This window comes from Miniopterus natalensis, chromosome 2, assembly GCF_054644295.1.
Source record: "Miniopterus natalensis isolate mMinNat1 chromosome 2, mMinNat1.hap1, whole genome shotgun sequence".
NCBI classification, from domain to species: Eukaryota; Metazoa; Chordata; class Mammalia; order Chiroptera; family Miniopteridae; genus Miniopterus; species Miniopterus natalensis.
Window position 1 is genome coordinate 92,958,802 of NC_142082.1, and position 26,744 is coordinate 92,985,545.

A 26,744-nucleotide genomic window follows, 5' to 3' on the forward strand; every position below is an offset into this window, starting at 1 on the left:
GTGCTGGCAGAAGGTTTTTCAAGTCCTTTTTAATATAAATACTTAGCCTCAAAAGAAGAGAGATGGAATGAATACCTTAAGAGAATCTGTGGAGAAAATATCCCCTTTCTTTATGGCTCCACTATTCCTCTTTTTAAAAAAAATAGTGATTTATCTTTATTTACATACACTATTTTTGAAAATCATTTGAGATGGCCAGTTTTTGTAATTTGTCCAGATTGTACCACATGTCAGTGACAGCAAGTGAATTACTTCTACTCGATGACATTCTCTGCTCATGGAAATATACAGTGGTTCTTCTAAGAGCAAAGCAAAATTTAAGACAATTGTTTCCTTGATACTCTGCTCCCCCAGCCGGTAATTATAACTGTTTGCAATCCTTTTAGTTATACATGGTTTTTCATTCTTTGTATAGGTGGTGTATTCACCTATTTGTGAGATAAGAAAGAATTACTCCAGCGTGGTTCAGTGGGTGAGCGTTGACCTAGGATCCAGGAGATCGAGGTTCAATTCCCGGTCAGGACACATGCCCGGGCTGCAGGCTCGATCTTCAGTTGGGGGCGTGCAGGAGGCAGCCGATCAATGACAGAGCTCTCATCATTGATGATTCTGTCTTTCTCTCCCTCTCCCTTCCTCTTTCTGAAATCAATAAAGATATATTAAAAAAAAAAGAAAAAAAGAATTATTCCATTTGGTCAGTAATACACCTTGTACAATATATACATTTTGAATAATATAATTAAATTTTAAAAGAAAAATGCTATTTCTCTGAATGATTTTATTTGGTCTAAACCTTTTCATTTAAAATTTATATTTATGTATATATACATTTTAAAATATATCTTTATTGATTTCAGAGAGAGGAAGGGAGAGGGGGAGAGAGAAAGAAACCTCAGTGGTGAGTGAGTCATTGATTGGCTGCCTCCTGCACACCCCCTACTGGGGATCGAGCCTGCAACCTGAGCATGTGCCCTGACTGGGAATCAAACCACGATCTCCTGGATCATAGGTCGATGTTCAACCACTGAACCACGCCGGCCGGGCTAAGATATATATTTCTTCACAGTTATAAAAGGGGGGAAAAATAATACTGAAATATTAACTCTAACTCTTAGAATTAAGAGTACCTTTGGTTCAAAAACTATTTCTTTGCCAGTTTACGTGGACAGTTAAACTTCCCTGCCACTACCTCCAACCAGCTTTTATTTAAACAAATATGAAAAATTAGGTAAAACATTTCAGTGTACAGTACAAAATGGTGAAAGATATGAGATTTCTTCTGGGTAGCTTACTTAAAAAGCATAAGAATCCAGACAGTTATATTAAACACTGATAGTTGTATGACTGAAAAACAAATTGCTAACACCAATATAGAGTTGCCCATTTGTCTGGCAACATGGTCTCAGTATAGTTTAAAGAAGATTCATGTGGTGGAAATAAAACTGTAGAATTAAAGTAAAAAGCGAACAAACTCCTACAATTAAGTGGAAAATATTTAATTCAATTAAAGAATGGTAACAACAGCAACATGAACACAAATCAGTCTGTTATCCATACAGAATGCAACCTGAGAGGAAATTATGCCAAAGACTGGATTTTCAGTTTTCTAATTTTGCAAAAATTTTCAACTCAAAATGACATAAGCTCCAGATTCTCTCTTCCAAAGATGGGTTTTTATTCCTGACTGATTGTATCCTGAAGAAATCAAAGGTCTTCACAAGGTAAAATCACCATCTGTGGTTATAGTCTTTCTGTTTCCAGGCCTTTTGAGCTGTTTTTTGTTTGTGTAACAACTCAGAGATACAATTTTGAAAAGCAGAACAGAAACCACCAAAAAATTGGGAAAAGTTACAAGTAAAACAGTTTTATGGAGATAGAAATTTGTTTTCATGTTTTTCATGATTTAGTAGAATTGGGAGCTTGTTACCATAATAATAATTACTTAATGTTGCTCATTTTCTGAGATTCATTTCAATGAGCGGCACATTGTCAGCTTGGTTATGTGGCTCTTGAGAGTTACTCTTTTTTGAATTGGAATACGTTTCCAGTTGCTGTCTTCAACAAATTTTGTTTACTGTGTCATAAAGTTGAGCTCTCATAAGTTTCTGCTGTAGGTTGCACACTGAATATTCTCATAATTTTCCTTTTATTCCTCTTGACATACATGAAGAAACCAAAGCTAATAAGGATCACTACCAAGTAAACGTTGGTAGCTTTGTTTCAGGCTTCATGAACTGTAGTCAGTAGAGCTATTGTCACTCATCATTCTGTAACTCCCAGCCCTGGGGACTTCTCACTCTGGAGGCAGCAGGCAGTCAAGCACCTCTGCTTGGGGCTCTTTTCTCCGGAGTTGGGCTGGACTCATAGGAACCCACTTTTCCTCATTCTTAAATAAACAGAGCATTTAGGATACCTGAAGTGGAACTCTTTATGTGGAATGTTTACAAGGTCTACTGGACCAGTCAGACACAAAGTGTACACTTTTCTTCAAAGCCTCAAGTTCTTTCTCTCCTTTTGTAACTTCTGAGTGAGCACTATGGTCTCTGCTCGTGTGCATTTCCATATCAAACATAATCTGCCCATCTTCTTGTGGGGGACAGCTGTCACAGTGAGACCTACTACTTGAACTACTCTGTCCTGGTTCATGTTGTGCATCCAAAGGAGTCTTCTCCATGCCTCCATTGTGGAAAGAGGATAAGGAAGGTACATGTTCCATCCCTCATTTTTCCACTGCCATTATCATTGCTGCTAATCATGGGTATCTCCACCCAGGAACCTTCCTTTCCTATATTGTACTTTACAACAAAGGAAGAAGAAAAATACAGTGAATGTTACGTACTCCCTTTACAATTTTCAGTTCTATTATGATGTAGTGCATCAAAGTTTATTGATGCTTATAATTTGTTACAAGAGAAAAGAGCCAATAATATGGATAACTAATTTGTTAATATTTCAAATGTGTTTTTATCTCTAAATTTGAATGCCCAAATTTCATATTGTTAGGTCTAAGCAACTCTTTTTGTGTGTGTTTAAAACCAAGAGATTGTTTTTTGGCTAATTGGTGAAAGTGTATACTTTGATATGAAGTATCAACATGAATTACCTTTAAGATACTTTGTATTTAAACACGATATTGGCAGCTTTTAAAACCATTAGGCCATTGTTCCAGAGAACAATCATTTGGCTTTGCAGTGTTGCATGTCTGTTGTGTAAAAGGTAATGTGTTTGTCTTTAGCCGCTTGAACATGACATCAGGGAGAAACAAACTACCTAGCTCCGAAAGTTGAACTAGTTTTGAAAACACAGCAAAGGAGTGATAGCATGTAGTTGTTTAGGAACAGGCAAGCTTTGGGCATATAGATTTGCAGAGAGAAAAATATTTTGTTCTCTGAATTGTAAACATTAGCTAGAATAAATGCCTTTTGGAGTTTTACAGATAGTTTTGCTTTTTCTGTGACTTACATTTTATGATTGTTTTTGTCTTAGTACCTTTGAGATGATTTTTCCATTGTACTGGTATTGAGAAGAGCACTTTATTGAAGTTTAGAAGTAAGATGACCAGTTTAGATGTTTTTAAATAGACTAGTTTTTAGAGCAGTTTTAGTTTCACAGAAATATTGAGCAGGAGATATAGAGATTTCCCGTGTATTTCCTGCCCCTGCACATGCATAGCCTTACCCATTGTCAACATCTTCCACTAGAGAGGCATATTTGTTATCATTGATGAATGTACATTGACACATCAGTATCACCCATTAGGGTTCACTCTTGATATTGTACATTCTATGATTTGGACAATTTTATGATCACATGTATCCACAGTTACAGTATTATACAGAATAGTTTACTTGCCCTAAATATCTGTTTCACTTATTATTCCTTCCTCCCCGTAACTTCTGGTAACCACTGATGTTTTTACTGTCTTCATAGTTTTGTGTTTTCCAGAATGTCAGGTAGTTGGAATCATGAAGTATCTAGCCTTTTCAGACTGGCTTCTTTCAATTAATATGCATTTAAGTTTTCTCTGTGTTTTTTTCAGGGCTTGATAGTTCATTTCTTTTTAGCACTGAAAAATAAATATTCCATTGTCTGGCTGGACCACCGTTTATCTGTATACCTACTGAAGTAGATCTTAGTTGCTTCTAAGTGTTGGGAATTGTGAATAAAACTGCTACAAACATCTGTATACAGGTTTTTGTGGGGACATCAGTTTTAAACTCTTGCATAAATACCAAAAGTGCAATAGGGTGAAAGCATGTTTAGTTTTGTAAGAAACCACCAAGCTGTCTTCCAAAGTGGCAGTACTACATTGCATTCCCACTAGCAATGAGTGAGAGTTCCTGTTGCTCCACATCCTCACCAGCATTTGATGTTGTCAGTGTTCCAGGTTTGGCTATTCTAACAAGTGTGTAGTGGTATCTTGTTTTAACTTGCAGTTCCCTGATGATGTATGATGTGGAGCATTTTTTTTTCTGCTTTTTATCCTTTTTAGAAAAAGTTATTATTATTATTATTTTAATATATCTTTATTGATTTCAGAGAGAGGAAAGGAGAGGGAGAGAGAGAGATAGAAACATCAATGATGAGAGATTCATTGATCGAGCCCACAACCTGGGCATGTGCCCTGACCGGGAATCAAACCCTGATCGCCTGGATCCTAGGTTGATGCTCAACTGCTGAGCCACGCCCTGCCAGGCAAAAAAAAAAAAAAAAGTTATTTTTTAATTACAGTTGATATTAAGTATTGTATTAGTTTTAATTGGACAGCATAGTGGTTAGACATTTATATGATTTACAAAGTGATCTCCTCAATAAGTCTAGTACTCACCTGACACCATGCACAGTTATTATAATACTATTGGCTGTATTCCCTAATCTGTACTTTAAAGCCCTGTGACTATTTTGTAACTGCCAATTTGTACTTAATCCCTTCACCTTTATCCCCAGACCCTCGATGACCCTCCCATCTGGTTCTCTGTATCTATGAGTTTCTGTTTTGTTTGTGTGTTTATTTTGTTTTTTAGATTTCACATATAAGTTAAATCATATAGTATTTGTCTTTGCTGACTTATTTCACTTAGCATAATACCCTCTAGGTCCATTCATGTTGTTGGAAATGGTATGATTTCATTCTTTTTTATGGCTGAGTAATATTTCATTGTATATATGTAGTACATCTTCTTCATCCAGTCGTCTATCAGTGGACACTTAAGTTGCTTCCCTATCTTGGCAATGGTAAATAATGCTGCAGTGAACATAGAGATGCATATATCTTTTTGAATTAGTGTTTAGATTTCTTAGGATAAATACTCAGAAGTGGGATTGCTGGGTCATATGGTAGTTCTATTTTTAAATTTTTGAGGAACCTTCATATATTGTTTTCCATAGTGGCTGTGCCAGTTTGCAATCTTACCAACAGTGCATGATGATTCCCTTCTTCACATCCCGGACAACACTTGTTTAATAATTTATTGATGATAGTCATTCTGACAGGTGTGAGGTGATATCTCATTGTGGTTTTAATTTACATTTCTATGATTAGTGACGTTGAGCATCTTTTCATTTGTCTATTGGACATTTGTATGTCCTCTTTGGGGAAATGTCTGTTCAGGTCCTCTGCCCATTTCCCCCCCCCTAATCCTCACCTGAGGATATTTCTTCCATTGCTTTTCAGAGAGAGTGGAAGGGGAAGAGAGACAGAGAGAGACAGAGACACATCAATGTGAGAGAGACACATTGATTGGTTGCCTCCCACACATGCCCCAGCCAGCGGGATCCAGTCTGCAACTGAGGTACGTGCCCTTGGTCAGAATCGAACCTGGGACCCTTAGTCTGTTGGCCTACACTCCATCCACTGAATCAAGCTGGCTAGGGCATGATTTTTTATTGATTTTTAGAGAGAGAGGAAGGGAGGGGGGAGAGAGAGAGAAACACTGATGTGAGAGAGAAACACTGATTGGCTGCCTCCTGCATGGCCCTTGACAGGGAACCAAATTGGCAACCTTTCAACACATGGGATGACATCCAACCAACAGAGCCACCCGGCAGGGTGTTTGGATTACTATATCAGGTAGTGTGATAACTCCAACTTAGTTATTCTTTCTCAAGATTGCTTTGGCTATTTGGTTTCATAAATTTTGTGGGTTTTGTGTTCTGTACAAATTTTAGGATTATTTTTTCTAGCTCTGAAAAATGCCATTGGTATTTTGATAGGGATTACATTGAATCTATAGATTGCTTTGAGTAGCATGGACACTTTAACGATGTTAATTCTTCCTATCCATGAGCACAGTGTATGCTTCCATTTATTTGTATGTTCACTTTCTTCATTGTGGTATAATTTTTCAAGTACATGTCTTCTACTTCTTGGTTAAGTTTATTCCTAGGTATTTTATTATTATTTTGATGTAATTGTAAAGGGGATTGCTTTTTTAATTTCTCTTTCTGGTAGTTTGTTTTTGGTGTATAAAAATGCAACCGATTTCTCAATATTAATTTTATATCCTGCTCCTTTACTCATTTATCAGTTCTAATAGTTTTTTGTGGACTCTGTAGGGTTCTCTCTATATAGTATCATGTCATCACCTGGAGCATCTTTTCATATGCTCATTTTCCATGAGTATATCTTTTGTTAAGGTGTCTGTTAAGGTCTTAACTTTTTATTTGGATTGTTTTTTATTGAATTTCTAACAGTTCTTCATATAAAGGATGGGGCAAAAGTAGGTTTAGAGTTGTTCATGTGGAAAATAATATAGGAATAAATTCTTATGTTTCACGTACTCACAGCTGTAAACCTATTTTTGCTCTACCCTGTATTTTGCATGATAGTACTTTATCAGATGTGTCTTTTGCAGATATTTTTCTTCTAGTCTGTGGTTTGGCTTTTCATCCTCTTGACATTGTCTCTCACAGAGCAGAAATTTTTAATTTAATAAAGTCTAGCTTATCAATCATTTCTTTCATTTATTGTGTCTTGGTGTCGTTTCTAAAAAGTTACTGCCAAGCCTAAGGTCATCTAGATTTTCTCCTACAGCTAACGTTATGCTTAATGAAAAACTAGAACTTGTTCATAGTATTCTTTTTATTATCCTTTTAATATCCATGGGATCTGTAATAGTGTTCTTTCAATAAGGAGGAAGTTTAGGTGATTGATTTTAGATCTTTTATTCTAATATATGCATTCAATGCTATAAATTTCTCTCTAAGCACTGCTTTCACTCCCATACCAGTTTTAATAAAATTTTGTTTTCATTTTTATTTAGTTCAAAATACTTAAAAATTTTTAGATTTCTCTTGAGATTTATTCTTTAAGCCATGTATTATTTAGAAGTTCATTGTTTAATCTTAAAGTGTTTGGGGTGGGAGGGTACCGGCTATCTTTCTGTTATTGATTCCTAGTTGTATTCCATTTTGGTCTGAGAGCAGATGTTGTATGATTTCTATTCTTTTAAATTAAAGTGTGTTTCGTGTTCCAGAATGTGATGTAGGTGAATATTCATTGTGAGCTTGGGTAGGATGTATGTTCTGCTATTGTTGAATAAGGTAGTATATAGATGTTCATTATATCCACTTGATTGATGATGATGTTGCATTTAACTATATCCTTAGTGATTTTCTGCCTGCTAGATCTGTTCATGTCTGGTGGAGGGTTATTGAAGCCTTCAATTATAATGATGGATTTACTTCTTCCTTCTTACAGTTCTATAAGTTTTTGTCCCATGTAGTTTGAGGCGCTATTGTTAGGTGCATACACATTAAAGAGTGTTATGTCTTCTTGGATGTTTAACTTCTTTATCATTATGTAATGCCTCTTTTTATCCCTGATAGCTTTCCTTGCTCTGAAGTCTCTTCTGTCTGAAATTAGCATAGCTACACCCACTTTCTTTTGATTAGTGTAAGCATGGTATACTTTTTTCCAGCCATTTGCTTTTATTTAAAAAAAATATCTTTATTGATTTCAGAGAGAGGAAGGGAGAGGGGCAGAGAGAGAGAGAAACACCAGTGATGAGAGAGTGTCATTGATTGACTGCCTCCTGCCACTAGGGATTGAACCTGCAACTGGGGCATGTGCCCTGACTGGAAGTCGAACCGTGATCTGGATCACAGGTCAGCGCTCAACCGCTGAGCCACGCCGGCCAGACCCATCCATTTGCTTTTAATGTGTATGTATCTTTATATTTAAAGTGAGTGTCTTGTATTGAACATGTAGTCAAGTCTTGGTTTTTAATCCACTGACAATCTCTGTCTTTTTAAATTTTTAATATGTTTTTGTTGATTTAGAGAGAGAGGAAAGGAGAGGGAGACAGAGGTAGAAACATTGATGAGAGAGAAACATCAGCATTGATTAGCTGCCTTTTGCATGCCCCCCGCTGGGGACCGAGCCACAACCTGAGCATGTGCCCTACCGGGAATCAAACTGGTGACCTCTCAACCACTGAGCAACACAGGCCAGGCAATCTTTATCTTTTAATTGGTGTGTCTAGACTATTGATGTTCCAAGTGATTATTGATATAGTTAACTGCATTAATATCTACCATATTTGTAAGTTTTCTACTTTTTGCATTTATTCTTTGTTCCTATTTTTGTCTTCCACTCTTTCTGCTTTTTGTGGTTTTAATTGAGCATGTTACATGATTTCATTTTCTCTCAAATCTTAGGGTATCCATTATATTTCTCCTTTTACTTTTTTAGTGATTGCCCTGAAGTTTGCAGTATTCATTTGCAGCTAATCCAAGTCAACTTTCAAATTATACTATACCACTTCACAAGTAGTGTGAGTACCTTATAATAAAATAATTCTAATTTCTTCCTCAGATTCTTAATATCATTGATGTCATTCATTTGACTTACATAAACATACAAAACCATATGTTTGTATGTATATATGTGAGAGTGTATATATGCTATATGCATAACGCTCATAATCAAATATATTGTTGCTGCTATTATTTTGTTATCTGGTAGGTCAATTAAGAATAAGAAAAATAAAAGTTTTTATTTTACTTTAATGTATTCCTTCTCTGATGCTGTTTTTTTATTTACATAGATCCGAATTTTTTACTTAAATTATTTTCCTTCATTACTTACAAGGTAGGTCTATTAGTAATACATTTCCTCAATTTTTGTACAATAAAGTCTTTATATCTTTTTTTAAATATTTTTTTTATTGATTTCAGAGAGAGGGAGAGAGAAACATCAATGATGAGAGAGAGTTATTGATTGGCTGCCTCCAGCACACACCCCCACTGGGGATCAAGCCCAAATCATGGGCATGGGCCCTGACCAGAAATCGAACCGTGACCTCCTGGTTCATAGGTCGACACTCTACCACTGAGCCAGGCTGGCTGTGCAAACATTTTATTTCATCTTCACGTTTTTTCCCCCAAATATTTTTTATTGATTTTTAGAGAGAGGGAGAGAAAAAGAGAAACATTGATCAGCTGCCTCCTGCACAACCCCTCCTGGGGATAGAGATTGCAACCCAGGCATGTGTCCTGACCAGGAATTGAACCAGCAACCTTTTCATGCATGGGATGACACCCAGCCAACTGAGTCAAACCAGCCAGGACTTTCTTCTTTACTTACAAATAATAATTGCACATGTACACTATTCTAGGTTGGTTGGTTTTTTCTTTTTCAACACTTTAACCTTTATCCGATGAAAGGGAACTTTAGTTCCCGGCAAGGAGTGGGTCCCGCTGGCCGAATTTAAATGCTGACGGAATTTAAATGCCGTCTTTTAAAGGTTAAATATTTCACTCCACTTTCCTTGCTTGCATAGTTTCTGATGAGAAATTAGATGTAATTCTTTTCTTTTTGTTCCCTTATAGATAAGATTTTTTTTCCTCTGGCTTGTCTGAGGATTTTTTTCTTTATCTTATTTTCTAGTAATTTCAAATTAATGTGCCTAGGTATAGCTCCTTTTTTCTTTTCTTTAATTGTTGATAGTATTATAGGTGTACCCCTTTTCCCCCCTTCCAGCCCCATCCACCACAGCTTTTTATTTATTTTTTTATTTTAATGGAGTCTCTTTAAACTGAAATTAGCCCCATTTTTTTAAATGTCTTTATTGATTTTACAGAGAGAGGAAGGGAAAGGGAGAGAGAGAGAGATAGAAGCATAAACGTCAGCATCAATTTGCTGCCTCCTGCATGCCCTCTGCTGGGAATTGTGCCTGAAACCTGGTCATGTTCCCCTGACTAGGAATCGTATTGGGACTTCCAGGTGCATGGGTTGACACTCAGTGGCTGAACCACACCAGCCAGATTGTACCACAGCTTTTTTATCCACTCATCTACTGATGGCACTTTGACTGTTTCCGGCTCTTAGCTACTGTATATAATGATGCTATGAACATAGGGGGTGCATATATTCTTTCTGATAGGTGTTTAGGGCTTCTTAGGATATATTCCTAGAAGTGGAATCACTGTGTCAAATGGCAGTTTCTTTTCTTTTTTTTTTTTTTAATCCTCACCAGAGGGTATTTTTTTCATTGTTTTTCAGGAAGAGAGAGAAAAGAGAGAGAAACATCAATGTGAGAGAGACACATTGATTGGTTTCCTCCCACACTCTCCCTACTGAGGATCGAGCCTGCAACCAAGGTACATACCCCTAGCCAGATTCAAACCCTGGACCCCTTTGGTCTGCATGCTGATGCTCTAATCACTGAGCCAAACCAGCTAGGGCAGCAGTTCCAATTTTAATTTTTTGAGGAAACTCCATACTGTTTTCCATAGTGGCTGCACCAGTCTGCATTCCCACCTGCAGTGTACTAGGGTTCCCTTTTCTCCACATTTTCGCCAGCACTTGTTATTTGTTGATTTATTGATGGTAGCCATTCTGGCAGGTGTAGTTTTAATTTGCATTTCTCTGATTAGTGACATTGAGCATTTTTTCATGTCTATTGGCCATCTGTATGTCTTCTTTGAAGAATTGTCTATTCAGGTCCTTTGCCCATTTTGTAATTGGATTTTTTTGTCTTCCTTTTGTTAAGTTGTATGAGTTGTTTTTATATTTTGGAAATTAACCCCTTACCAGATGTATCATTGACAAATATGTTCTCCCATACAGTGAGTTCCTTTTTCATTTTGAGGATGGTTTCTTTGCTGTACAGAAGCCTTTTAGTTTGATGTAGTCCTATTTGCTTGTTTTTTCCTTTGATTCCCTTACTGTAGGAGATATATAGGAAAAATATTGCTACAAGAGATGTCTGTGATTTTACTGCCTATGTTTTCTTCTAGGATTTTTGTAGTTTTGTGACTTACATTTAAGTCTTTTATCCATTTTGAGTTTTTTCTTGTGTATGGTATAAGTTGGTGGTCCAGTTTTATTTTTGGCGTGTACTTGTCCAGTTTTCTCAACACCGTTTTTGAACAGGCTGTCTTTATTCCACTGTATGCTCTTGCCTCCTTTCTCAAATATTAATTGACCATAAAGGCATGGATTGATTTCTGGAGTCTCTGTTCTGTTTCACTGATGTATCTATATGCCTGTTCTTGAGCCAGCACCAAGCTGTTTTGATTACAGTGGCTTTGTAGTTTGATATCTGGTATTGTGATCCCTCCAACTTTGTTCTTTCTGAGAAAGATTGCTGAGGCTATTCAGTGTCTTTTATAGTTCCATATAAATTTTTTGTAATATTTGTTCTGGATCTGTGAATTACGCCATTGGTATTTTAATGGGAATTGTGTTGAATCTATAAATTGCTTTGGATAGTATGGACATTTTAATGATGTTAATTGTTCCAATTCATAAACATAGTATATGCTTCCAATTATTTGTATCTTCCTCAAATTTTTTCTTCAATGTCCTATAGTTTTCCAGGCATGTCTTTTTCCTCCTTGGTTAAATTTACTCCTAAGTACTTTTTTTGTTGCAATAGTAAGTGGGATTGTTTTCTTAGTTTCTCTTTCTGATACATCATTATTGGTGTATAAAACTGCAACCAATTTCTGAATATTCATTTTGTATTCTGGTACTTTGCCAAATTAATTTATTAGATCTAGTAGGTTTTTCGTGGAGTCTTTAGAGTTTTCTATGTGCAATTCTACTTCCTGCTTTCTAGTTTGGGTACCCTTTATTTCTTCTTCTCTGATCACTGTGGCTAGGATTTCCAGTACTATGTTGAATAAGAGTTGGGAAAGTGGACATCCCTGTCTTGTTCCTGATCTTAAGGGAAACACTCTCAGTTTTTGCCTACTGAGTGTGATGTTGGCTGTAGGTTTATCATATATGGCTTTTATTATGTTGAGGTATGATCACTGAATTCCCACTTTGCTAAGAGTTTTTATTTAAAATGGGTGCTGGATTTTGTCAAATGCGTTTCTACGTCTATGGATATAATCATGTGATTTTCATCTTTCATTTTGTTTATGTGATGTATCAAATTTATTCATTTGTGAATATAATATCAGCCTTGCATCCCCGGAATAAATCCCACTTGGTTGTGGTATATGATCTTTTTAATGTATTGCTGAATCTGATTTGCAAGTATTTTGTTGTGGATATTAGCATCTAGTTCATCAGGGATGTTGACCTGTAATTTTCTTTCTTTGTAGTGTTTTTATCAGTTTTGGAATTAGGATAATGCTGGCTTTGTGAAAAGATCTAGGAAGTCTTTTTTCCTCTTGAATTTTTTGGAATTGTTTGAGGAGGATGAGGAAGATAAGTTTTAGTTCTTCTTTGACTGTTTTGGTAAAGGTCCACTGTGACTCTGTCTGCTCCAGGACTTTTGTTTGCAGAGAATTTCGTGATTACTACTTCAATTTCATTAGTTGTTACTGGTCTATTCAGGCTTTCTGATTCTCCCTGATAGAATTTTAGGAGATTGTGTGTTTCTAGGAATTTGTCCATTTCATCCAGGTTGTCCAGCTTGTTTGCAACTTGTTTATAGTATTTTCTTAACAATCCTTTATATTTCTGTAGTGTCAGTTGTTACTTCTCTTCTTTCATTTCTGATTTTATTTATTTTGCCCCTCTCTCTTTGTTTCTTGATGAGTTTGGATAAAGGTTCATCATTCTTGTTTATCTTTTCAAAGAACCAGCTCTTGGTTTAATTTATTATTTGCATTGTTTTTTTTAGTCTTTATTTCATTTATTAGTACTCTGATCTTTATTGTTTTCTTCCTTCTTCTACTTACTCTGGGCTTGTTGTTCTAGTTGTTTTAGTTTTAGGGTTAAATCATTTATTTGATCTTTTTCTTGTTTCTTGAGGTAAACCTGTAATGCTGTGAACTTCCCTCTCAGGATTGCTTTTGCTCTGTCCCATAGATTTTGTGTTGTTGTATGTTCATTTTCCTTTGTTTCCAGGAAGTTATGGGGTTTTAAAATATGTTTTCATTTACTTTATTTTGTTTTATTTTTTAAAAATATATCTTTATTGATTTCAGAGAGAGGAAAGGAGAGGGAGAGAGATAGAAACATCAATGATGAGTCATCATTGATTGGCTGCTTCCTGCACGCCCCCAAATGGGGATTGAGCTCGCAACCTGGGCATGTGCCCTGACCAGGAATCGAACCCCGATCGCCTGGATCCTAGGTCAACTCTCAACCACTGAGCCACGCCCGGCAGGGCCCCTGTTTTCATTGATTTTTAGAGAGAGAAAGGGAAAGGGAGAGAGAGATTGAAAAACATCAATGATGAGAGTCATTGATCAGCTGCCTTCTGCATGCCCCCTACTGGAGGTCGAGCCTGCAACCCAGGCATGTGCCCTGACTGGGAATTGAACCATGACCTGGTTCATAGGTTGAAGCCACACTGGCCAGGCTTCTTCCCAGAAGTTTTTGATGTCTTCCTTGATTTCATTGATAATCCATTCATTGTTTGTTAACATAGTACTTAGCATAAATGTATTTGAAAGTTTTGGGTGTTTTTATTGTAATTGATTTCTAGTTTCATGCCATTGTGATCCGAGAAGATGCTTGATATGATTTCAGTCTTCTTGAACTTGTAGAAACTTACTTTGAGTCTTTAGGTGTGGTCTGTCTTTGAGAATGTCCCATGTATACTTGAGAAGAATGTATATTCTGCAGCTTTAGGATGAAATGTTTTGTAAAAGTCAAGTAAATCCATCTGGTCTAGTGTGTTGCTTAAGGTCGCTTTTTCCTTCTTGATTTTTTTGTCTGGAAAATCTATCCAGTGATGTCAGTGAGGTGTTCAAGTCCCCTACTATGACTGTGTTGCTGTCAGTCTCTCCCTTAAAGTCCTCCAAGAGTTTTTTTATATGTTTAGGTGCTCCTATATTGGGTGCATATCATTTTATGAGGGTTATATCCTCTTGTTGGATTGATCCCTTTAGTATTATGTGGTGACCTTCTTGTTATAGCCTTTGTTTTGAAATCTGTTTTGTCAGATATGAGTATTGCTACCCCTGCTTTTTTTCTTTTTCCATTTCCTTTTACATGGAAAATTTTTTCCCATCCCTTCACTTTCATCCTGTGTGAGCCTTTCGTTCTGAGATTGGTCTCTTGTAGACAACATATAGATGGGTCATGTTTTCTTATCCATTCAGCTATGGTATGTCTTTTGGGAACATTTAACCCATTTACATTTAAAGTTATTGATACTTCTTCATTTATTTCCACTTTTATTCTTTATGTTTGTGTTCCTCTCTCTTTCATTTTACAGCAGTCCCTTTAACTTTTTGTGCAGTGCTGGTTTGGTGGTAATACACTCCTTTAGCTTTTCTGGTCTGGGAATCTCTTTACTTCTTCAGTTTTTAATTTAATTAAATTCATTCATTATTTTTTTATTTATTAATATATCTTTATTGATTTCAGAGAGAGGAAGGAAGAGGGGGAGAGAGAGAGAGAAACGTCAATGATGAGAGAGTCATTGATCGGCTGCGTTCTGCACAGCCCCGACTGAGGATGAAGCCCGCAGCCTGGGCATGTGCCCTGACTGGGAATTAAACTGTGATCTTCTTGATCATAGATTCATGTTCAACTGCTGAGGCACACTGGTTAGGCTATTTATTTTAATCCTCACCTGAAGATATTTTTTCCATTGATTTCTTTTTAGAGAGAGTGGAGAGGAAGGAAGAAGGAGAGAGAGAGAGAGAAACATCAATGTGATAGAGACTCATTAATTGGTTGCTCCCTACCCAAGCCTGGACCGGGGTTGCGGATAGAGCCTGCAACTGAGGTACATACTGTTGACCAGGAATCAGACCTGGGACCCTTCAGTCCTCAGGCCGACACTCTAACCACTGAGCCAAGCCATCCAGGGTTCCCCTTCAATTTTAAATAATAGCCTTAGTGGATAGAGTAGTGTTGGTTTCTGATCATTGCTTTTCATTACTTTGAATGCCAAAAATTTAAAACAAAGATAATTTCAAAGGCAGCAAGAGAAAAGCAATTAGTTACCTACAAAGGAGCTCCCATATGGCTATCAGCTGATTTTTCACCAGAAACACTACAGGCCAGAAGGGAATGGCATGAAGCAACTATAAACCTACTTTTGCCCTACCATATGTTATTTTAAGTATTGTATGATTTTGCCCTCTTGTGTTTTTTTTTCTTTTTAAATTTATTTTAGAGAGAGAAGAAGTTTGGGAGAGAGAGAGAAATATCCATGTGAAAGAGATAAATTGATAGGTTGCCTCCTGTATGCGCCTGACAGGGAATGGAACCCGAAACCTAGGTTTGTGCCCTGACTGGGAATTGAACCCAAGACCTTCTGGTGCACAGGGTGATGTTCCAATTAACTGAGCCACACTGGCCAGGGCTGCCCTCTTGCTTTTTTTCCTCCATTAATTTTTAGAGAGAGTGGGAAAGAGAGAGAGAGAGAAAAAAACATCAATGTGAGAGAGAGACATCAATTAGTTGCCTCCCACATGCACCATGACCGGGGCCAGTGTTTGAACCTGCAAACCAGTTATGTGCCCTTGACCAGGAATCCAACCTGTGAACTTTCGGTGTGCGAGCCGATGCTCCAACCACTGAGCACACCAGCCAGAGCTGCCCCCTTTTTTTAACTGAAGGAGTAAGATAATCAGATAGATTTCAAATGTAGTACTGCTCTTTTATAAAATTCAAACTTAGTCTTTATCTAATGCCCGGGTGCTGATGCTGCCTTAGATTCATCTCTTCCACTCTGAGTTATTGATGGTCTAAAAGTTTTGCCATATTTGGGGGTAAGGGTGACTTGAGTTATTTTGTAGTAGAACAAAGATCTTTTCCAGACACAGCAAGACTACAGGGAAGCACTCACTGTCTGTGAGATAGAGGTATATCTTTGTTTTATATCCAGGTAGGTCTTTTGCTTTCCATGCACTGGTATCATGCTTGACCTTTCCTGCTTCTCCATCTTCATCTTTCTTCACTCCTCATCTTACGCTTTGGAGTACTGAAGAACTTGTAGTTGCCTGTATATACCATGATATTTCTGGGCATTGTGATTTTATTTATGCTTTTCTGCTGCCTGGAGCAATATTCTCATTTCTTTGGTCTGTCAGTGCTTATTCTTTAAGATCCAGCTCTGTTGTTCTCTTTTCTAAGAAGCCGTCCACAAAGCCTTCCAAGAATCCCCAAATAAGTTTCTCTCCTTTGTGCTCCTGTGTTTGTCTCCTTCACTAGGTTTTAAACTACATTTGAAACTCTTTGAGTATGCAGAGATCATCTTGTTTTATCACTAGCATCTACATTGCACAGTTCCCATCAGTAAGAAGCAACTACGTTAGGAATAGGAAGAATCCAGTATGACTCCCAGGCTTTTTGCTTAGCTGACTGGAAAGTGGTGCTTTTCATCTCCAAATTGGATTGCAGGTTCAAGGAGATAGTAGTTTTTTGCATTCGTTCTGATTAAAGATAGTGATTGCTTATATTAGAATGATAGCAGAAAATGTTGACAGAAGAGGAAAACCTACTTAGATACATTAAGATATATTTAAGAATAAGTATTTTGAGGTATATATTTTAGTACTTAATGATTAAATAGAGGGAAAGGAATCTGATGAGATAGATGCTAGCTAAAATAAATTATTAAATATGTGATAACAGAGAAATGATGTAGAAGTGGTATTTGTAGTTTATATTCCTCAGTAGGACAAGCATTATCTTTTGGCTGTCTATAATTAATGACCCCTGCTGTTGATGGGTATATGGTCTTTATGTGCTGCATTTGGTTGAAAAGGAACTCTTCGCTGTTACTCGTTAGTGATATTCTCAGAACTGTTGAGTGGTTTTACATTACTATTATACTGATGAAAATATAATGAGAGTTTAACAGAGATGGAATCCTATAAGATTAGAGCTGTGGTCTCTCTTCCTCCTGTGGGGTTTTGAAGCCTGGGAAAGTAATTTATATATGAGGAATGTCACTAATGGCAGAAATATTTTTTAAAAAATTATGAACTATCCCTGGCCAGTGTGACTCAGTTACTTAAGTGCCATCTCGTGTACCACAAGGTCGCTGGTTCAATTCCCAGTTAGGGCACATAGCCAAGTTGCAGGTTTGATCTCCAGCATGTGGGAGGCAACTGATTGATGATCGATGTGTATGTGTCTCTCTCTCCCTCTCCCTCCCTATGTCTCTAAATAAATAAATAAATAAATAAAAACATTTTAAAATACTAATAATAAAATAAAGGAAGGCTTTAAAAAGCTTAACTAGCATGGGTTACTAGTTACTTTGGTACTTTACATGTATGCTCTCTTTAGGTTCAGCCTAATTACAGGTACCCTTTCCCCCAAACAATTGTTTAATATCCAACTGTGTAGCAGTCTTGTTTAAGAATAAAAAAAATTTTAACAATTCAATAATAAAAAGACAACCCAACTTAAAAATGGGCAGAAGATTTGAATAGATGTTGTTCCAAAGATAGACAAATGGCCAGTAAGCACATGAAAAGATGAAGATGTTCAGTATGATTTGTTGTTAGGGAAATGCAAATCAAAACCACAGTGAGATACCACTTCACATCCCCTAGGTTGTCTGTAATTTAAAACAAAACGAAAGAAAAGACAATAGCAAGTGTTGACGAGGTTGTGGAGAGCTTGGAATCTTTATACATTGCTAGGAGGAATATAAAATGGTGTGGTTGGTTTGGAAAATAGTTTGGCAGTTCCTCAGTAAATTAAACAACTATCATCAGGCCGAGCGTGACTCAACTGTTGAGCATTGACCTAGGATCCAGGAGATCGCGGTTTGATTCCTGGTCAGGGCACATACCGGGGTTGCTGCCTCCATCCCCATTCAGGGGCGTGCAGGAGGCAGCTGATCAATGACGACTCTCTGATCATTGATGTTTCTCTCTGTCTCTCTCCCTCTCCCTTCCTCTCTTTGAAATCAATAAAGATATATTTTAAAAAAATTAAACAACTATCATGACATACCAATTCCACTTTTAGGTATATATATACTCAGAATAATTGAAAATGGGTGGTCAAATTTTATAGTAGCACTATCCTATTCACAATGACCAAAAGGAGGCAACCGCCCAAATGCAAAACAGCTGATGAATTAATAAGCAAAATGTGGTATATCCATACAGTGAAATATTATGAAGTCATAAAGGAATGTACTGCTACATGCTACAATATGAATGAAGTTTGAAAACATGAAGTGGAAGAATCCAGTCGCAAAAGGCCATATATTATATGATTTCATTTATATGAACTTCCTAGAATAGGCAATTCAGAGACAGAAAGATTAGTGGTTGCCAGGGGATGAAGGAGGGGAAAATCTAGAATGACTGCTAAGGGTTTTCTTTTTCTGAAATGATGGAAATGTTCAAGAATTAGATTGTGATGCCCGGCCGGGCATGGCTCAGTGGTTGAGCGTCAACCTAGGATGTAGGCAGTCGGGGTTCGATTCCCAGTCAGGGCACATGCCTGGGTTGCGGGCTCGATCCCCATTCTGGGGCGTGCAGCAGGCAGCCGATCAATGACTCTCCCATCGTTGATGTTTCTATCTCTCTCTCTCCCTCTCCTTTTCTCTCTCTGAAATCAATAAAGTATATTTTAAAAAAAGAGATTGTGATGAAATGTTATTGCACAACATTGGGAATATACTAAAAAACACTGAATTGTACATCTAAAAATGGTGACAGGTTATGTGAATTTTATTAATGTAAATCTCAATACTAAAGAATAAAAGATAAAAAATACCAATTTCTAATGGTATATTCATATTCTCTACTCTTTGTTTTAGAGACGTGCAAAAGAAATTCAGGAGATTATCTTCACCTGACTCATTAAATGGAAACAGATTTTGTTTTACTAAGTCATGACCATTGTAAAAAATTATGTAATACACTTTCCTTATATTCCTGTCCTATAGAAATAACTCCTATATTGGTTTGATATATAGCACTGTTATTTCTAAAGTGAGATTTTATTTTCCAGTTTTGTGATATTTCTATTTAGAATGGATGGGAGAGGAGGAAAATGTTTAATTGCCTTCTTTACCCAGGGAAAAGTATTATGTAAAATTGCTTTTACTTTTAAATTTTTTCTATCTAGATGGTATTTTATTTTTTACTTTTATTAGCATTTATTTTATCCTGAATTTACTCGTGGGCCATAAGTTTTTGTTTCTTCAGTTCCCTATGGGATATATTTTTCTTCTGGGCAACCTCCTCTTCTGGTTTAGGAATAGTTTGTTCTTTTTTAGTAAGGATCATCTCATTGTGGCAGGGAGAGCTCCTGTATGGGTTCATCTGCCCATGAGCTCTGTAAGTTCTATGCTGCATCTTGGGGACTTTATTCACCTGGATGAGCTCAATGACCAGAGAGACTACATCTAAACCCTTAAGTTCAGCATTACTCTAAATTTTTAAGCTTGTGCAGTAAAATTTCAACACTCTTTTTGGGCCACTGACCCTGCATCCAGCCCTACTATTTGGTCTGGGCACACCTACCAACTCCACCATTCTAACTACAGAACTACACACATTGCTTCTGTAAAGTGACATCCTTCAGGTGGCATATTGGATAGGTATACCCTAGATTGCCTGTCAGTTTCATGAGTGTTCTTTTTTTCTTTTTTTTAAAAAATGTGTTTTTATTGACTTTAGAGAGAGAGAGAGAGAAACACCAATGAAAAATATCAGTCAGTTGCCTCCTGCATGCTCCCTACTGGGGATCGAGCCCTCAACTTGGGCATGTGCCCTGACCAGAATTGAACCTGTGACCTCTTGGTGCATGAGACGATGCTTAATCCACTGAACCACACTGGCTGGGCATTCATCAGTGTTCTTAAAGTGAACATGAAGAATTGAACCTCTGGATTTTCATGATTTTATAGAGCTTTCTGGGTCAAGTGAATTGCAAATCATTTTCACAGGTCACTCCAGGCTACTTATGGGAAGAGAGCCAGATGATGTATTTTTTAAAAATATGTCTTTACTGATTTCAGAGAGAGAGAGAGAGAAGTATCAATGATGAGATAGTCATTGATTGGTTGCCTCCTGCACGCCCCCCACTGGGGATCGAGCCCGCAACCCGGGCATGTGCCCTGACCAGGAATTGAACCATGACTTCCTGGATCATAGGTCGATGCTCAACTGCTGAGCCATGCTGGCTGGGTACCAGATAGTATTTTAGAGTAATCTTCGTCCCATCACCATACCACCAAAAACAATAGCAATCAAAAACAAAACAATGACAAAAACAATGACAATAATGAAAAATAGAATAATTTATTGAATGCTTACTGTATTTATAGTGCTTGTATGCTAAGCACTATAAATACTATATCTAATTCTATAGCAATTTTATTGAGTCAATCATTTCCATTTTATTTATGAAGAAATTGAAGTTTAAAAAGTTTAGCAAGGCATTCATAACCACATAGCTGGTACATGGTGGAACTGGGATTCAAACCAGTTCTTTTTATACTACAAATATTGGGGGGGGGGGGTTAAGTATGTTTTTACTGATTTGAGAGAGAGAAGAAAGATAGGGGAGAGAGAGAAACATTGATTGGCTGCTTCCTGCACACCCCTACTGGGGATGGAACCTGCAACCCAGGCATGTGCCCTGACTGGGAATTGAACTGGTGACCTCTTGGTGCGTGGTATGACACTCAACCACTGAGCATCACTGGCCAGGCCAAATATTGCATTTTTAAATAGTGTGCTGTTTTGCCTTTCTGCTTATATTCATTCATTTCAGGACTGTCTGATGCCTCTTCTTTTTTAACTTTTATTTTATTTCCTAAGTATTTTTTCAGGACCTCTTCTTAAGGAGATTGAAGCAGGGGTTGAGGTAGAATGTGGGGCCATTAGAATGTTGTTGACAGTATGGTCATGTGATTTGCTTAGTTGTATTTCTTGTTTTCTCTTTTTTTGTGGGGTGCTTAGAGGGACTACTAATTTATTAGACCCTTAATATACACAGAAAGTTTTTGGTCTTGATTGAATAAAATTAGTCTACTTCATATAAATAGCAGCCATAATCACAAAATGAAGTAGAAATTAATTTGCTTTACATATCCTATTCAAACTCTGTAGCATTTATGAGTGCCATCCAAACTTTCTGTAAAACTTTCTGTAGGTCTCTGACATTACACTCGGTTCTCTTCCTTTCTTTCTGATCATTTCTTAACCTCTTGGCTCCCCTGGCACCCTATGCATACACCTATCTTAAACTTTACTATATCATATTGAAATTCTTATTCATATGCCAGTCTTCACATCTAGACAGTGAATTTTGTAAGAATAAGAATTGGGTCTCATTCTTTCTTATAACTCTGAGAGGTGCCTAACACAGCACCTACTAGGCAGTAGGATCCTGTTAAACTAAACTGTTAATGAAAATGAAAACTGACACTATTTGCTTTTGTGTAGACTCTTGCTAAAGAGAAGCAAGAGTCCTGCATTTCTGGTGTCCCTCCATTTTGCTACTGCTGTCAGAGTAATTGTAAAGTGGAGCTTGGATTGTTGTTTTGTAGCTGAAAGACTTCATTGACTAACCATTTCCTATTGAGTAAAGTTCATATTTCTTAGCTCACAAGTTCCTCCATAGTCCTGTCTTAACTGAACTTCCTATTCTTCATGTGTACTGTGCACTAATTCAGCTGGGCTACTTCCTACTTCCCTTTTTTGCATTTCTATGCTTTTGCTGGTATTGTGTCTTCTATGTGGCTTTCATCTAATCCTCAGATGTCCAGTATAGATGCTGATTCCTCCATGAAGCTTTCAGTCATCTCCCTGCTCTCTTCAGCTTACACCAAAAAGTCATTTCTCCATCTGAACTCTTAATAGCACTTTGACAATGGTGTAGCATTATTTTTGTACCCTACTAAGTCATAAGTTCCTTGAGAGCAAGGTTCTTGCCTTTCTTTTCTCTCTTATTTTGCATTAATTATTGAATTGAATCTATATAAATTGAATTGAATATAACTTTTTAATTTTTTTAGCCTCAAGGAAACTGATCAGAGGACCATCATGTTAAAAATTCTTCTTCTGCATTGATCTACAAGTAAATGCATTTAATCCAGAAAGTACATAGGTTTAAACAATGTATTTATTCTTGGAACTTCAGTTTAGGAAAGAATTTTTGTTCCAGATATACATTTATTTAAAATGTATTTACAATTCTTGTCCTGTCTCAGTAGTTAGTGTTGGCCTGTGCACCGAAGGGTTTTGGGTTCCATTCCTGGTCAAGGGCATGTACCTCAGTTGCAGGTTCACTCCCTATCCCCTGTCGGGGTGTGTGCAGGAGGCAACTAGTCAATATGTCTCTCTCACATTGATGTTTTTCTCTCCCTTCCCCCCTCCTTCCTACTCTGAAAAAGCAATGGAAAAAATTTTCTCAGGTGAGGATTAACAAAAAATAAAATATATTTACCATTCTTTGTATTGACTCTCCTTCTTTTCTAGGGCACTGTTTTTAGCCTTGAGTCCGAGGAGGAATACCCTGGAATTCTTGCAGAAGATAGCAATGACATTTATATCCTGCCCAGTGACAACTCTGGACAAGTCAGTCCTCCAGAGTCTCCAACTGTGACTACTTCTTGGCAGTCAGAGAGCTTACCTGTTTCCCTGTCAGCCAGCCAGAGTTGGCATACAGAAAGCCTACCAGTGTCCCTAGGTCCTGAGTCCTGGCAGCAGATTGCAATGGATCCTGAAGAAGTTAAAAGCTTAGATAGCAATGGGGCTGGAGAGAAGAGTGAGAACAACTCTTCTAATTCTGACATAGTACATGTGGAGAAAGAAGAAATACCTGAGGGTGTGGAAGAGGCTGCTGTGGCATCTGTAGCCTTGTCAACCAGGGAGCTGCAAGAAGTATTCCCTAAAGCCCCAGCTCCCTTGCTTCCACATATCACTGCCACTTCCTTGCTAGAGAAGATGGAACCTGACACAGAAATGACCGCAGTTGAGGAAGTCAGCCCAGCTACATCTTTGTTCATAGAACTTGATGAACAAGAGGTGAAAGCAGCAACAATTCAACCTTTTGAACGAGAAGAAGAGATGATCCCTGCACTGGAACCCACAAAAATACTGCTGAGTGAAGAGATGAATATAAGGGAAGAGAGTCTTATGGAAGGGTCCTCCCCTGCTGGAGAAGAGAAGTCTATGCCATTGTCTGAGGACAAGTCTATACTGTTGTTTGGAGGGGCTGCCGCTATTGCCATCCTGGCAGTGGCATTTGGGGTAGCATTGGCTCTGAGAAAGAAATAGCAGATTTTTCAGAAGAGAAATAAGACAAAAAGGATATTAGGTTTTAGTTGTATTGACTGAATTTGAACCTCCAGCAGCTGATTGGACATTTGTGGAACACTCTGGGGTAATTGGAGATTTCTGCTCAACAAGGCAGTGGATTGATCCACATATTAGGGTTTGAGGTAGAGGATGTTCACATTTGATTGTAAGTTCCAAGGGCCTTGGCTCATGGTAGGCTCTGGATCTTAGGAGTAAAGTACTCCTCTCGTACAGTTTTATCAACCTCTGCATTAATGATATCTTGATAATTTGTTGTAGAAAGTTGTCCTGTGCATTGTAGGGTGTTTAGCAACATCACTGGCCTGTACCCACTAAATACCAGTAGCATCCTTCCCCCAGTTGTGACAACCAAAAATATCTCCTGACATTGCCAAATGTCCCTGGGGGTAAAATTGTTCCCCCTTGCGAGCCACAGTTTTAGAGGGAAAGGGTTAATTTAGGAGCATCTGGGATAGAAATTCACAGGCAAGAGGGCTTAGCTACGTGCTCCTCAGCTACTGACTTGGTCCTGCCCTTGGAATTTCATCTTTTCTGATGAAAATGCTATGTTTTTTAGTCATTCTTTTTTGGCTTTTCTTTTCTTCCCTACCGTTTTAGTCCTATAGCATGAGGGTGTTCTCCCCTTATGGCTCAGCTGCCTCTCAGGTAACACATTGCTCCTCTTCACCCCCAGGTTTCTTCTAAGATCCATGGAGAGTGCTTGCTCTGTACCTGTCAAGTCTCTGATGCTTCTTAATAGCTTTACCTTGTAAAGATACTGCCTTTAGTAATCTTTAAAAAGAAGGGGGGTGGGAAACTCCCTGCCTATAAGTGGTGTGGCAAGTAACTAGCTAGAGATAGATTTGTCTCGTTTAGCAGGAGAATGGCTTAGATGACCTCTGGAGCTCTTCTGGCTCTTTTGTGTATGGGCACCCTACTGAACTTATGACTACCTGCCAGCAGCATCTCTCTTGCTGGATGGTCACTGTCTAGAACCTAGGCTAGTGTGTTTTCCCTATACTATCTGGCCTTTTTACTGGTCGACCAGCTAGCTCCTTTGCAGTCCTTCACTGGATTTTTATACTTGGGCTTACAGACCAATTGAATCATAACGCTTATGAAATTCAGAAAGTCTCCTAAATACCATTAAAGTAAAAAGTATGAAAAGAGAAGCTTGACTTTCTTGATTGCCCTCAAGATTCTAGTTTGGCTTTCAGATTTCAAGAACGGTGGCTTCGTCACTGAACTCTTGACAGTCCAGATGCCAGAGTGATAAACTAAAATGATCCTAATTACTATGTACTAGTTGAGAATCAGCATAATTTTCTTTCGTCTGGCTGATCTCAATTCTAAAAGGGTGGGGAGTGGGACTGTGTCATTTTATACCTGAGGATCAGTGTCACTGTGCAGGACGTACTTGCTTGATACAGGTTATCTCAGATTTATCTTAGTAAATGTAACAAATTACTTTTTAGATCCTGAAATTTGTAATAAAATTACTTTACCTATCCTGATCACCAAAACTTGATATTTTAAGTGTGCTTTCTTTTTAAAATATATTTTTAAAAATTAAATCTCCCAAAAGCAATAGTATTTAAAAGTTGGTCAAAAAAAATTCTGAAGTGTGTTTGTGTGCCAGGTCAGCTTTACCATGGAGCGTACCTTTATGTTCTGAGTTTTTGTATCTCATTTAGGGAATGATTTTTTAAGGGTTTTGGTACACCTAGAGGTGAGGAGGGAAATGGGATTAGTATAGTAAAGAATTATTTCCTTCTTGGGTTTTACTGTTGCAATGGATTACTCTGTGGTTTAATTGCTACATTTGTGTTTGCATAGGGTAAGAGCAAACTGGTGTGTTATCTTGATTTTTTCCCCCTTTTATAATAAAATATTTTCCTTCCAGTGTTCACACTTTTTTTCTTTTAATATATCTTTATTGATTTCAGAGACAGGAAGGGAGAGGGAGAGAGAGATAGAAACATCAATGATGAGAGAGTCATTGATCAGCTGCCTCCTGGCATATGCCCTGATCGGGAATCAAACTGCGATCTCCTGTATCATAGGCTGATGTTCAGCTGCTGAGCCACACTCGGCCAGGCCGTGTTCACACTTTTAAACTCTATATCCTCAAACCCATTGGCTGAACACATTTAAGCACTAATATAAACCAGGTTCATTTTTGGGCTGCTAGAGAGATATGTGGCCTAGGATATTAGGGTCTGTGTTCTCCATTAAAGGAAAGAATGAGACATGTGATACAATGCTACCATGTGCTGCTTTATTTTCCCATCTGTTGAACATTAACTCAGAGTTATTTGGCCAATTGCATTTTGCTGTGTAATGGTAAATAGCCATTCTTTTCCATTGGCTCTCTCTAGATTGAATCATTGAAAGTTCCTGAGTAGTAATAGGATATGTCAGTGTCCCCTTTCTTTCTTCACTTCCTTACCCTCTGCCTCTGGCAGTGGAAGGGAGTACCCTAATACAGACTGCTGCTTACAGCAGCTCCTATTTTTGTTATTACATTTCAAAGAATATTATTTGTCACCCTCCCCTTTTTTGGTGGGGGCCAGGAGTAGGAGGCCATTCCTTCTTGCCCCCTGACTGACATAGCATCTAAATCTAAGATAAAGGAACAATTCAGAATAAATCCAACTTGTTTATAGAACTCAAGTGCAGAATTAAGAATATCACTCTTATTTATCATTTCTCATTCTTTGGACTATTGAGGAAAAGTTTTTGTTAGTTGTCTAGAACTCTTCTTAACTGCTCTACTGAATGTAATGATCTCTGATCACTTGGCAAAAAGCCAGTGAATGTTTCTTGAGACAAATACAAGAATTAAAGAATGCTAATTTATCCTCTCTCTAACAAAATGATCATTCTGAGCCCAGAGAAATCAGTTGCTATAGTGTGCCTTAGGGGGACTCTCATGATCATCATTGCCCTCTAGAAAGAGCTTCCCAGGTGAAGAAAAACAACTGTTGACCATCTGGTTCACACATTCACCACTCAAAGTCATCCTTGATACCTCCTCTCGCCTGTGTCCCATGTCTTGTATCAAATGCAGCCACTGCCTAGGTTTGTACTGGAGGGAA

General features: G+C 37.7%; 1 protein-coding gene and 1 pseudogene across 9 annotated transcripts in view; one reads left to right on the forward strand and one right to left on the reverse strand.

Moving 5' to 3' along the window:
* BCL2L13 (BCL2 like 13) overlaps positions 1 to 25,553 on the forward strand; it is a 94,998-nt gene extending 69,445 nt beyond the window's left edge. For 6 of the 9 annotated variants that reach the window (XM_016213788.2, XM_087814395.1, XM_016213793.2 and 3 more), the window contains one exon: positions 22,825 to 25,553. In XM_016213788.2, the coding sequence (XP_016069274.1) occupies positions 22,825 to 23,625 (801 nt within the window). In that variant the 3' untranslated portion in view covers positions 23,626 to 25,553. Of the gene's footprint in view, positions 1 to 8,148; positions 8,163 to 8,692; positions 8,775 to 22,824 lie in introns of those variants that run through there. The other 3 variants (XM_016213789.2, XM_016213790.2, XM_016213801.2) reach the window with 2 other exon arrangements.
* Positions 1,953 to 2,281, reverse strand: LOC148093747 (small integral membrane protein 19 pseudogene; annotated as a pseudogene).
* Positions 25,554 to 26,744: the final 1,191 nt, after the last annotated feature.